The sequence below is a fragment of the Fonsecaea pedrosoi genome (genome assembly GCF_000835455.1).
Source record: "Fonsecaea pedrosoi CBS 271.37 unplaced genomic scaffold supercont1.4, whole genome shotgun sequence".
NCBI classification, from domain to species: Eukaryota; Fungi; Ascomycota; class Eurotiomycetes; order Chaetothyriales; family Herpotrichiellaceae; genus Fonsecaea; species Fonsecaea pedrosoi.
The window spans coordinates 4,153,091-4,166,349 of NW_013550612.1; the positions used below are offsets into that span (position 1 = coordinate 4,153,091).

Below are 13,259 nucleotides of genomic sequence, written 5' to 3' on the forward strand. Positions count from 1 at the left end.
CTAGACGCCCTCCATCCGTTGATTCTTGAACAGGTTCTCGCCGTAAATCTCGGTCCCGTCGGCCTCCACGATCTCCGTGGCGACGCTCATCTCAAACGCGTCCTTTGGGAGTGTAAATCTCGGGTTCTGGGCGAAGCAGATATCAAACGTCCTTTCGGACCCCATTCTAGGTCCGCCTGGGTCCAGACAGATCGGACCCCAAAGTTCCACTCCGTTGAGGACCCCGCCTTGATGGTGGAACATGTGTTCGAAAAGATGGTGCTCCCCTTGGTAGACGGATGTCACATCCCCTATAAGCACACATAAAAGGCATCTGTATACCCGTGTATTCTGCCGGCTAGACGATATGTGAGATTTGAAGAGCAGAAGAGAGCGCCAACGTAGATCACGCGTCGCATGGGCTTTGTCGTCAAAGCGTGCTCGGCCTCGATCATCTCGGTCTGCAGGTGTCGCAAACGAACATTTCCGACAGTAGCAAGCCCACTCCAGATTCTTCATGGAGACCTGAACCCCCTTCTCGTAGATGCCTTGCTGGATGTAATATGCCCCTTTACAAAGGCCGGCACCGGCCATCACATCGACGGGTGAGAGGGTTAAGACTGGGCTGATAGGTGGAGTCATGACATGAGATCTGTGGGGATCGTCCACAGATCTGATCGAAGGTGAAGTGGATGAGGTGATATCTGAAGCCGGCCGGGAGGTGGGCTGTGACAGCATTGAGCCATTCTCTTTCTCCGCAGATGAAGTTCGGTGTAACTTTTTGAAAACGTTCCATGACGATTTTCGCGGAACTTGGCCTGGGCAGGGATGCGTCCCAGACTCCAGAGACTCACTACGACTCTTGCGTTCGGGGGTTGCGGGTGCCTCGAAGACCTCCTTCATCTCGTCTGGCGCGGGTCGTATTATTTTAGCTGGTAGCTGCAAGCTAGGCAATGTTAGAGGCTTAGGTTCAAGGTTCGAGCTGGCGTGATCGTCCCGTTCCGAGGGTGTCTCAATGACCTGCTTCGTTTCTTCCGCAGCAGGTACCGGTGTTCTCACTTGCGAGTTTAAGCCACAAGATTTCTGTTGGCGCAAATAGAGTTCATTGAGAATCGTAACCGCGCGTAGTCGGGCAGTGATGGCAGAATCAATGCAGGCTTCGAAGTCCATGATATCGTCATCTTTGCTAGCGAGCATGAGGTGGCGCAAGAACGATGCTTGAACTTCGATGGTAAGACTCTGGAGAGCTCGATGAGCAACGTCTTCAAGACAAGAGGTCAGCGGCACGCCCGCAAAAGGAACAAACCCAGAATGGTGCTCACCATCACCTTGTTCGAAGCTTGACCCAAACCGTTGTATCCCCTTTGCTGTGATCTTCTCAATCTCTTGGTGGCCTTCTTGAAGTGACTCTTCCAGGGCCAAGCTTGGAGGTGAGGCGCCTTTGGCCTTGCGGCTCTCCTTAATGTTCTCGACAATGGAGCCGGCGTCCTTGTATGCTGTGATCAAGGCTGCTACCGCCCCGATCACAGCAATACCAAGCTCGGTGCCGGACATTATAAACGCGTTGCAGGAACGGCTAGAAGCAACTTCGGCTCACTTAAGTGCGAATGAGGTTGTGGTTACCGACCGTGGCTGGCCATGCCTTTACTGCGATGACGGTGGGGTGGACGGCAGAGACAAGTCCGCACGCAAGGGGATTGTCAGAATTGAGGATGTTCGAGAGGCATGGTTGTACTGGTTATGTTGATGGTCATTGTGAGGCGTGATCTCAGGTAGAACAGGTCAAGAGGATGTTTTATGAGAGCGTGCGCGTGAGCCGCCGCTGGGTCTCCATGGGTGTGAACTGGGTATTCTCAGGGACAAGTTCCATGTTCCAGCACACACCACTCCATCTAGGCTACACTCAGGGATGAGTGCTCCGTGCACCATTTCCCGTCGTGGTCTTGGGGCTCGTGGACAAACAAGCCTGGGCGGGAGAGGCAGCCAATTGCAGAGGCATGTGGCGGCATGCTAGACATGAGTCCGTCAGTGATGGGGGGGCGCAGTTTGCAGGCGATAGCTTCGCCCTGCGCAAGGGTGGAGGGCAGCTTGGTGTGTGAGGAGTCTGTGGTGAATGCAGACTTGTACATAACAAGTACTTGTATGTACTAGCCTCTCGGATCTGGAGGACAAGAAATCGGCATCCCAAGGTATCGATGGGCACGTGTGTAGCAACAGGACGAATTGCTGGTTGGCGAGTCCTTGGAACTAGAGTCGGCTAGACTTTGCGAGGGAGGATCGCAGGCGTGGCATGACGAACGACCCACAACCATGGGGCCACAGTGGACAGTCAAGAGTCACGCAGCCAAGACAAGTACGAGAACCTAGTACAAATGCTCAGCCTCGTTGGCAAAGCTCCTATCCTCCCTTCCACTTCTCCTCCTCATCCTCCTTCGATACCCCGTTATACCCATCCTCTACCCCGTATAGCCCCCAACATATGGTTGCATTGATCCCTGCCGCCGGTGAGGCATTTGTGTATCCCTCCAACGAGCCATTTCACCCAAGGTCATTGATCCACTTACTCCCCTTCTATTCATTGGCAGGGGTCGAGATGGACGTAAAATGCAATCCTTCTAGAAACATTCACTGATATGACCACGAGGCGCATTCATCGAGTCTTTTCTACAGAGTACTTGTATCTTTATGTCCTGGCCACAGCCGAATTCATGCGCCTGCTGGTCTAGCTCCTGTGATTCTCACCACTCTACCTCCTCCTGTGGCATCTAGGTTACCTTCTTCCACCCAGCCGGGCACTGGTCCTCCCTCATCTTTATCTGAAGTCACACTCCAAACTGCTGGGAATCCAGCTTTCATGGGCCCCCCGGCTTTTTGACTTCCTGGGATTGCGAAACGGGGATTGGTGTGCAGAGCAAAGCCTCTCAGCAGACCTTGCTGGATTAGGCTCAGGACCACAGATTCCACTTCATTCATGGCGGGCGAATCTTCCCCTCCACTGTTATCTGGTACATACTGACCGATGTACTCGTCAATGTATAACCCTGTTTCTAGATCAAAACCGGTCTCGTTGATCGCTGCATCCATGTCTGCGAACTCAGGGTCAACGTATTTCTCCTCCGTCCAGGCCACGTGTGACCCAAATCCATTGGCCGTCGACCTAGTCCTCTGCTTGCCCAAAGCCCATGTCGCTGCGTGGCGGACATAGCTCAACCTGAGGAATGGTATTTTCTTCTCTTCGCCCATGTAGCCAGCGAGCAGGAAAGTCTTGCGGATAAGACTCCTCCAAACCAGGATCTCACATCGATTACGGAGCTGGAAGAGGATGGACCGTCGGAGGAACCACTGGCCGGACACGGTGTCCAAGTCCAATAACTGGTGGAACATCCCGAGGTCTCCAGTTTGGATGATCTTGCAGAGGGGAATGAATCTGTGTCCGATGTCACGGCCCTCTGGACGTGAGAGGAGAGTGGAGGAAGGGAAGCGGCCGAGGCAAAGATTGGCTGCTATCAGGTAGATCAAGATCAATTTTCGATGCTTGATAGCTTGGCGATGGCACTGTTCGTATGCCATTTGGAGCACCTTCTGTGCTCGTCGGAAATGATTGTTGGCGAAATGGAACCGGCCGAGGTAGTACAAGAACGTAACGCGCTGGGCTGCCGGATAGTAGGATAGTGGTGGCGACTGAACATCGATACTCGAGAGCATCTGCTGAGCGTTGCGCAGGCGGCGGCACTGTAACAGCAGCTTGAGACACGAGTTCGCCGTCAGGTAGATACCAACGCGTTTATCTTCTGGAGAAGGGCGAGTTGTGCGCGGAACTCCTGGGCTTCCAGCAAGACATTTGATGAAAGCCTCTCGTAGCACATTGGCCGCATCCTCCACAAAGCTCACCTTTCCCGGAGCACCTTCGGCGTCTTGCGTCGTGGCGAGACTGGAACCCCGAATCAGAGAAGGGTTTCGATCCAGATTAGTGGCAATTGCTGCAAGGGTCCGGGAAAAGGAGAGCACAATCGGTATCATGATAATCCCATACTTGGTATCTCCTAAGGCGATCACACATTGACTGTCGAGAACATCAATACAAAGCCTACAAGGGGGTTCTCAAGGTCAATTCACCTTGTCAATTGGCGTATCTTGGTTGCTTTGGCTTGATTGTCTGCCGATGTGAAGTCCCGAAGATAGCGAAAATACTGGATGATGCATTCTGAGAACGAAGTGCTGAATGACCCGAATTCGTCCTGCGACACGGTCTGTTTGCATCTTGCCACAAGCTCTCCGTCTCTTTCTGGCGGGTGGACTCGATTGAGCTCTTGATTGAGGTCCGAATATGGCTTCTGACGCTCCGGGCTCAGACTATCAAAGTCAAGCTGAATGAGGTCGGTAATGCGTTGTCCGTTCTTGGTTCTGATGCTATCGACAATGTCCGTCAGAAAGGAGCTCAATAGCGACACATGAGCCCCGAAAGCAGCCATTCTCGGTGACAGTCACTGGCGAGGCTGTACGGGGTAGGAAAGTGTTTGAGGGTGCAGTCGCGGAAAAGATTTAACCAATGTTCCGCATACGCGAAGCAGCAACGTATTTTCATGTAAGTCGTCTATCCACCTCATACAAGAAATTGGAACAAAAGGCGACAATGTCTTCAATCATGGGGTAAACAATTATTCATGATGTCTTCGGTTGCGGGAAATCTAAATAAACACGGCGGTTCTCAACCGCCAAGGCTCTGGCCTCATCGCAGCCTCGCCGCAGCCTCGTTGCTCCCCATACGCCAATACAAACGTAGCCTCACATGGCATATACGCTACTCTAATCCCGTGGGAGATCCATCTTGGATCGTAGGATAGTTATCTCATCTTGCCTTAAGAAAGACACGATTTTGATCATCATTCCCTTTGTGCAAAGACCCTTCTGTCTCTAATGGCTCTCGACCCCGAAAGCCAGTCCCTTTATCCTTTGCGCTTGCCCCAGCAAGGGCCAAACCTACAGCAACTCGCCACACAAGACCAACCTTTCCCCGAGTCGTACTCAAATGGGAACGAAATCAATGTGGTGGTTAGCGAGACACTGCTTTCCCAGCTGGCGTGTCGCGAACAACCGCCGCAGTGCAGAAAGCGCTGGGTGGCTCTGTGGAGGGATTTTGTCCTTGGATAGTATGGACTTCTGTTGGGTATATCGCAGGATTGCCCTCCCAGTGTTGATTTCCTCTGACTGACCGTTCGGAAGAGCTCATTTCTCGGTCCCAAGAACCATTTTTTCTCTTTCACTGTGTCGAGGCATGCTGCCTTTCTTACTATGCTTTCGGACATTCTCCTCTTTTCTCTTGATCGATTTGAGCTCCTCTCCCTTGATTTCGGCCGCTTTCTTCACAGTTTTGGGCAAGTGTCGATGCCGCCTGATTCGCCGGATTTCCGGCATGTGGGCATATCTCCGGATCAAGGCCTGGTCATACTCGAGCTTTTGCCGTTGTCTTGCTGATTTGATACCCTGTCGACTCGATGCATCAACTCGCCATAGCCTCACGTTGCCATCGTCCGACCCGGACAAGACGTAATTGTTGTCCGGAGTAAAGCGACAGCTGAACACTCTCTGCATTCGTTTGGTGTGATAAACATCTCTGGAATGGCCTCGATCTCTATTCCACAGCCGCACGGTCCGATCGTATGATGCGCTCACGAGCTCTTCGCCCGTTGGACTAAATTCGACGTCCATGACCGCCGCCACGTGATCTTTCAATACGTTCAGCGCCCTGTCCAATTTTCGCATGTCGAAGATGTAGATATTGTGATCCTCGTTTGCGGCAGCAAAATTGAACGCCTCCATTGGGTTCCAAGAGATGGCATTGGATGCCAGTCTCAAAACGACCTTGGACAGAGCCGAAGAGGTCCGGAGATCATAGAGAACAATGGCTCTATCCAATGCCGCTGACGCCAGAATAGATGTCTCGGTTTGATTGAAAGAAACAGCGGTGATCGTGTCAGTTGATGTCGGCCAGCGCAGGACCTGGGAGGGGCCGGAAGAGGGTCTTGATAGGTCATAGATTGATATTGCACTGGAAGATGCAGCGAATGAAGAATGATTCCGGTGATGGGAGATGTCAGTGAATGCTCCTTGGCCAAGATAAGTTGTCAGAGGCACTCCATTCTGCTCTCCGTTGTATGGATCCCAGACTTTGACAGTCTTGTCGGTGGCGCAAGACAGCAATTTCCTTTCTGGAGTCCAACACAAACCTCTGACCACATTATCATGAGCTCTTGCACTCCAGACTTCATCGCGGCTTGCCAGATCCCATACTTTGACCACACCATCACCACTTCCGCTAGCAAGTCTCTCCAACGAGCCCGGGTCTTTTGCCATAGAATAGACTCCGTCAACATGGCCCTCACCCAACTGTCCGATGAATGGCGAGGCAAACATGCGTTCCATTTTGACAGCATTGAGGGCTCTTGTATATTCCCTGGCCCGTTCGAAAGGGTGATGGCTTGGGTCGAGATTTCGAGGTTGTCGCACGGCGCCCTCGCCCGGGGGCGCGGGCGGCCTCGTGAGGGACTTGATTTTCTAGAGTACGATTAGCTGTGCACGGATGAGGAAGGATGGGAGCACCGACCATATCGGAAACAACATATTACAGGGTAGTTCGACCACAGTAGCAAGACAACTAGATTCAAACAGATCAAAGAGTTGAACTCTTTCGAGGCGGAGGGTTCTGGGCGCAGGAACTTTTTTGTGGAGAAGACGCCGCACAAAGCTGGGCGGGACCCTGTCGTCACCAACGAGGCTGACATAGGGCGAGGCTGGCCTCTCGGAGCCTGCGAGGAGATTCGCCAACCGCGTCTTTTCTACGCCTTGCGTGGCTCTATCGCAGCCTTTCCAGTCCTAAGCTGCACTTTACCCTCTGTCAATTGCTTGCACCGTAACCCTATATTTTGGTCATATCTCACTGTCTTCTTCCTTCCTCATTTTTTTTCTCCTTTCACAAGATGGCGCCTCCACCTTCGAACGAGACAAAGGTCAACGAAGCGCGGAAGCTGGCCAAAACCGATTCAGCGAAGGCAGAGAGTATCTACAAAGATGTACTCGCTCAATCTCCAGGCTCGGACCAGGCTGCTTTGCAAGTGTATGAAAACGCTTTAGTAGGCCTTGGGGAACTGTACAGAGACAACAAGCGCTCGGAAGACTTGTCAGCGCTGGTCAAGACGAGCAGGTCAACACTATCGTCATTCGCCAAAGCGAAAACAGCGAAGCTTGGTACGTTGACAAGGAATGAACTTGATTTGAGGTGCTAACGCTTGCGTCTAGTTCGGCAACTACTCGATTTCTTCATTGATATCCCCAACACTCTTGAGATCCAAATAACTACTACAAAATCATGCATCGAGTGGGCGAACTCCGAAAAGCGATCCTTCCTTCGACAGAACCTCGAAACGAGACTTGTTGGCCTCTACATGCAGAAACAATCATACTACGATGCCCTCACCCTGCTTAACGGTCTATTGCGAGAACTGAAACGGTTGGATGACAAGCTGGTCCTCGTCGAGGTACAACTACTTGAATCTCGGGTCTACCATGCTCTCACCAACCAGCCCAAAGCACGAGCTGCCTTGACTTCTGCAAGGACGTCTGCTGCCTCGGTCTATACTCCCCCTTTGCTGCAGGCTGGGTTGGACATGCAAAGTGGTATGCTGCACGCCGAAGACAAAGACTTCAACACCGCATATTCATACTTCATCGAGGCACTGGAAGGCTATCACGCTCAAGATGACACTGTGCGTGCCACGTCTGCATTGCAGTATATGCTGTTGTGCAAAATCATGCTAAATCTGGTCGATGATGTCAATAATCTGCTGTCGTCCAAGCAAGCGCAAAAGTACGCCAGTACAAGTCTGGAGGCTATGAAGGCAGTGGCAAGAGCCCATTCGAATCGGTCGCTCGAGGAGTATGAACAGGCATTATCCAACTACCGCTACGAGCTGGGCAGCGATGTGTTCATCCGCAACCACTTGCGACGACTGTATGATGCCATGCTGGAACAGAATCTGATCAAAGTCATCGAACCTTTCAGTCGGGTTGAGATCGACCACGTCGCCAAGATGGTAGGGCTCGACACGCAGCAAGTAGAGAGAAAACTATCTCAGATGATTCTGGACAAAGTCATCATTGGAGTGTTGGACCAAGGAGAGGGATGCTTGATCGTCTTCGACGAGGCCGAGCGGGATACTGGCTACGACGCTGCCTTGGAGACAATTGAAAAGCTCAGCAACGTGGTTGATGTACTATACACCAACCAAGCTGCACTCTTAGAATAGCAGCAACTCGCAGTTTTGTTCTTGTTGGTGAAGCTCAATTGCGCCCACCAACCACATCTATAGGCCACTTGCTCTGTCAGCATCTCCAGACTATTGTTCGAGCTGAGAGCATATTGGTGGGTGGACGCAAACCGACTGGAGCTGAGCAGCACCAAGACATCTTGGCTCTAGAAGCAAAGAATATGAACGAGGCGTGGCATTGCCCTACACCCTGCCTCGGATATTGTTTGGGCGAGGAATGTGTTGCCTGGGGAGCTCGGCGGACCGAATCGAGCCGTAGAGTCCGATTGAATCCTTCGGAGGAGATCAAAGGGGTATTTGTGACAAGCTCCGGGTGGTGGTTCGGACACAAAAACAACCTGAACAGGCAGAATGGGCATTTTGCGGTTAGGTAGAGAATGCCGAAGTCTAGATCCCTTAGCAACAATGCGGCCGCCGTGAACGATAACGATGGCTTTGTCATTTGACTTTGTGACTGGTTGTCAACGCTTCTTCAGGTCCCCGGCACGCGGAACTTCAGGCGTCAAAGCCTCAAATCACTCCAGGGTGCGACTGATCCCCACGTGAGGCTACAAGTACAAGACCGATTTAACTTTCGAAACCTTTTGGCTCTCCAGAAAACCTGGGCCTTGTGAAACATTGCGCTCGAGGCGACACCTCCAGATTGTATGCTCTGCGCCCTTTATCCCCTCGGAATTCGCATACCACCAATTTCTACCATCCAGATCGCATTCTTATCCCGACAAGGCCCCTGCCCCGCGATCGCAATCGTAGCCGACCACACTCCTCTCTCAGCTCGCCTGAAGCCGACCTCGCGCGTCGCATTCCGGACCATTCTGCATCACGATCCTGAGATTAGACACTGAAAGTCGGGCCGTTTGGCCTCAGGTGGGCTAACAAAATGGGTCAGAAGTGAGCGCAGTGATGCTGCTCGACTCCGGAGCGCAGTCGCCGACGGTCACTTTGGGCTGACTTGGTTTCCAGACAATCAAAACTGTCTCCTCAACAACTGGAAGAGCTCCAGAAGTCGACACATTTCGACAAGAAGGAATTGCAACAATGGTATAAGGGTATATCATATCTAATCCGTGCCGAGCACATGGTGCAGCACCTACCCCATCTTCTGGAGATGCGAATTGCGGCTGAGCACGTCTTCTCCTAATGCAGGATTCTTGAAGGACTGCCCCTCGGGCATGTTGACCAAGGAAGAGTTTCAAAAGATCTACCGACAATTCTTCCCCTTTGGCGATCCAAACTCCTTCGCCGACTACGTCTTCAAAGTATTTGACTCGGACAAAAGCGGGACGATCGACTTCAAGGAGTTCATATGTGCCTTGAGCGTGACAAGTCGAGGGAAGATGGAAGACAAACTTGACTGGGCGTTCCAACTCTACGATATCGACGGGGACGGCAAAATTAGTTATGACGAGATGCTCGCGATTGTGGAGGCGATCTACAAAATGGTGAGAATGCCTGATTCCTTGCTCTTCTGACCCTTCCACGGGGCGCTAAATAGTCATCCAGGTCGGCTCTATGGTTAAATTGCCCGAAGACGAAGATACGCCAGAAAAGAGGGTAAGGAAGATTTTCAGAATGATGGACAAGGATGAGAACGGGAGTCTTGATATGGCAGAGTTCAAGGAAGGAAGTAAACGGGATGAGACGATTGTGTCAGCTCTCTCGCTGTATGACGGCCTGGTATGATTGATTCGAAGGAGTCACAAATTCCCAATCCTCCCTTTTCCACTCTGGCATTACAGCAGTGGGAGACATACGAAACGCTGGCGCTTTTGGTGTTCTCCTCAGACTCTTGGATCACAAGCCGGTGTGCTTGATCTGTCCTTGGAGCCGGGGCAAAGGAGGTGGTGCTTTTTTGGAACATTGCAAGCTGCAGCCACGAGGCTACATGAAAGAACACGCGCGACGAGTGGCATTGAACTGCAAATTTTGTAAACGGGACTGAGCGTCAGAAATAAAATGTTATAAGCTTTATCACAAATCGAACCCATGTTAATTTTGACCGTGTCAAATCAATCTCGTGGTGGTGGTTTGTGTCGACCAAGTTCGCGCGGTCCCGTGCCTCCGAAGTCCGTGAGACTTTTTGCTGTACATCGCTCCTCGCCATTCCACTCGGATACATAACTCGAAAAACCTCTGGCATCTCAAGGAACGACACACATTCACGGACAAGGGACCTGAGACACCTTTTTATTTCTCTAGTGGTATTTGCGCGCCTTACTTTCTGCTTTGAAGCTTTACAATCTCCCCACCCCCTAAACATGAGGTGACCTCCCTTCGATCGCTCGCATATAAACACATCCTTGTGTCAGTCGAACCTACAACTCACTATGAGTCCCAAACTTCCTCTGCAGCTTCTCGGCTTCCTCCTCCTCAAGCAAGCTGCGTCTTTCTACCTTCCTGGCGTCTCCCCCTCGTCGTACTCCAGAGGCGATCAACTTGAACTCAATGTCAACGCCCTGACGCCTTCAATATCGCGGCACGATGAGCAAATCCACGCTGTGGTTGCCTACGACTATTACCACCCGGCTTTCCATTTTTGCCAGCCTGCAGGGGGACCCCAGCCCAGACGAGAATCACTGGGCAGCATCGTCTTCGGCGACCGCATTCAAAGCTCCCCCTTTCAACTGTGGATGGGATTGAACCAGACATGTAAGATTGCGTGTGCGGGCGACACATTCGATGAGAGGTCAACGGCCTTCGTCAATCAAAGAATCGAGGAGGCCTACAACGTCAATTTCTTTGTCGACGGACTCCCGGCTGCCGAACTACGAGAAGATCCCCTCACCCACGAACGGTTTGCGAGTCCCGGATTTCCCCTGGGTAAAGTGCAAGAGGACGGGACAAAGATTTTACACAACCATTGGGATATCATCATTGATTATCACACCGCGGGACTTCGTGGACTCAAATACCGCGTAGTTGGCGTCCTGGTCCAGCCACAATCTTACGCCGACTCTCGCCTCTCGGATGATGGCAAGGCCAGTTGCGCTTTCACATCTGGTCCTCTTGTACTAAAGGAAGGGGGAGGAACACCAGTCACGTATACGTACAGCGTTTATTGGCGTCCCTCAGACACGGCTTGGGCCACCCGCTGGGATAAACTGCTTCATATCGTTGATCCCAAGATCCACTGGTTCTCTCTCATCAACTCTGCTATCTTTGTCGTCTTCCTGATCGGCATGGTCAGCACGGTCTTGGTCCGAGCACTTCGCAAGGACATTGCTAGATATAATCGACTGGACAATATCAACTTGGACGATCTCTCGGGGACTTCCGCTGTCGACGAAGACGTACAAGAAGACTCGGGCTGGAAGCTGGTGCATGGCGACGTCTTTAGGCCGCCTCGCTATGCCCTACTGCTGAGCGTTTTACTTGGGAATGGTGCGCAACTGTTTGTTATGACAGCTGTAACAGTCGCCTTCGCCATGTTAGGATTCCTTTCACCTTCCAACCGCGGCTGGCTCACGTCCATCGGTCTTCTGCTCTACACCATCTTTGGATGCATTGGCGGGTACGTGTCGGCGCGAGCATACAAGAGCTTTGGTGGCGAGAAATGGAAACTCAACATTACACTGACCCCAGTCTTCGTCCCTGGAATTGTGTTTGGGACATTCTTCCTGCTCAACCTCTTCGTCTGGGCAAAGGGAGCCAGTGGCGCCGTGCCGTTTACAACAATGCTGGCTATCATTGCGATCTGGTTCCTCATCAGCGTCCCTTTAAGTGTAGCTGGGTCATGGTATGGGTTCAAGTCGCCGGCGATTGAGCCCCCAACCAGAGTCAACCAGATTCCGCGACAAATTCCGCCAGTGGCGCGCTCCCTGCGACCGCTCCCCTCGCTTTTGCTCACAGGCATCCTACCATTCTGCGCCATTTTTGTGGAACTGTATTTTGTCATGACATCGCTGTGGACGAGTAAGATTTACTACATGTTTGGATTCCTGTTCATCTGCTATGCGTTGATGGCCATGACATGCGCTTGCACTACCATTCTGCTGGTGTATTTTCTGCTCTGTGCTGAAGACTATCGCTGGCAGTGGAGGGCATTTCTAGGCGCCGGAATGACTGGTGGGTATGTTTTCCTGAATGCGTTGGGGTTCTGGGCGACTAGAGTCACCTTTGGAGGACTCACCGGAGCGGTTCTTTATGTCGGCTACTCTGGACTGCTCAGTTTCTTGGTTGCTGTGCTCACAGGTAAGAGATTTAGGAGCCTCTGTTTGTGGTGCGGATGGTTGGGTTGACTTCTTTTCACAGGCACCATCGGATTTATCTCGTCCTATCTTTTCGTCCTCCGCATTTACGGGTCGATCAAAGTGGACTGAGCACCAGCAGCTTCTTGTGTTGTATATTTAACGGCGTGGAGTTGGGGAAAATGGAAGACAAAAGACAAAAGCACATTTTGAGACTTTGGCAACCGCTGATATCAGGCTGGATGTACAGTTTGACAGGAACGTCGATGAAGGTCTCGAAAGGATGACACTCTCGGATAAGAGATGCCGCCATGGCCGGAAACCAGCATACGTGGAGTTTATGAACCTCACAACGTGTTACCAGATGTGTTTACTTCAGAGAGAGGAACTGCCAGAAGGAAATGGATCAGCAAAGGCGAAAGAAACGATCGTCGGGTACCCATACACGCTCCTCCACAATTTGTATATTGTCCGTCTGTACCCGTCCTCTTGTTGCGCTCTTGTACGTCGATCTGTGGGTCTCGAATATCGTCTACGGACAGATAGTATCTTGTTCGTCTTGTTTTGTTACTGGCCTTTTTTGCTCCTTTGGCCTATTTTTTCGACTGTGGCTAGAAAAGGACGAGGCAAAACGAAAAGGGCATTCCTTGTGGAGTAAGGTAGCAGCCATCGCTCATCAGTGTCAGGTTCAGGAACCGCTTGAAATTGACATCCAAGCCAGCCGTAACCGTCAAGGACTGAGATGTGTGTGGGCTTTACAAAAACATTG

General features: G+C 51.7%; 6 protein-coding genes across 6 annotated transcripts; 3 read left to right on the plus strand and 3 right to left on the minus strand.

Moving 5' to 3' along the window:
- Z517_07307 (uncharacterized protein) lies at nucleotides 1-1,533 on the minus strand (the record flags this gene model as incomplete). Its single annotated transcript, XM_013429045.1, has 2 exons — nucleotides 1-1,241; nucleotides 1,302-1,533. 2 exons carry the CDS (start codon nucleotides 1,531-1,533, stop codon nucleotides 1-3), a joined length of 1,473 nt encoding a protein of 490 aa, XP_013284499.1.
- Nucleotides 1,534-2,685: 1,152 nt separating this feature from the next.
- Nucleotides 2,686-4,451, minus strand: Z517_07308 (uncharacterized protein; the record flags this gene model as incomplete). Its single annotated transcript, XM_013429046.1, has 2 exons — nucleotides 2,686-4,042; nucleotides 4,096-4,451. 2 exons carry the CDS (start codon nucleotides 4,449-4,451, stop codon nucleotides 2,686-2,688), a joined length of 1,713 nt encoding a protein of 570 aa, XP_013284500.1.
- Nucleotides 4,452-5,205: 754 nt separating this feature from the next.
- Z517_07309 (uncharacterized protein) lies at nucleotides 5,206-6,586 on the minus strand (the record flags this gene model as incomplete). The annotated part of the gene is made up of 2 exons (XM_013429047.1): nucleotides 5,206-6,534; nucleotides 6,584-6,586. 2 exons carry the CDS (start codon nucleotides 6,584-6,586, stop codon nucleotides 5,206-5,208), a joined length of 1,332 nt encoding a protein of 443 aa, XP_013284501.1.
- A 370-nt stretch (nucleotides 6,587-6,956) lies between these two features.
- Nucleotides 6,957-8,282, plus strand: Z517_07310 (uncharacterized protein; the record flags this gene model as incomplete). The annotated part of the gene is made up of 2 exons (XM_013429048.1): nucleotides 6,957-7,224; nucleotides 7,276-8,282. The coding sequence occupies 2 exons, from the start codon at nucleotides 6,957-6,959 to the stop codon at nucleotides 8,280-8,282; spliced, it is 1,275 nt and encodes a 424-aa protein (XP_013284502.1).
- A 901-nt stretch (nucleotides 8,283-9,183) lies between these two features.
- On the plus strand, nucleotides 9,184-9,986 carry Z517_07311 (calcium-binding protein NCS-1; the record flags this gene model as incomplete). The annotated part of the gene is made up of 4 exons (XM_013429049.1): nucleotides 9,184-9,194; nucleotides 9,267-9,352; nucleotides 9,450-9,745; nucleotides 9,807-9,986. 4 exons carry the CDS (start codon nucleotides 9,184-9,186, stop codon nucleotides 9,984-9,986), a joined length of 573 nt encoding a protein of 190 aa, XP_013284503.1.
- Nucleotides 9,987-10,630: 644 nt separating this feature from the next.
- On the plus strand, nucleotides 10,631-12,622 carry Z517_07312 (uncharacterized protein; the record flags this gene model as incomplete). Its single annotated transcript, XM_013429050.1, has 2 exons — nucleotides 10,631-12,494; nucleotides 12,555-12,622. The coding sequence occupies 2 exons, from the start codon at nucleotides 10,631-10,633 to the stop codon at nucleotides 12,620-12,622; spliced, it is 1,932 nt and encodes a 643-aa protein (XP_013284504.1).
- Nucleotides 12,623-13,259: the final 637 nt, after the last annotated feature.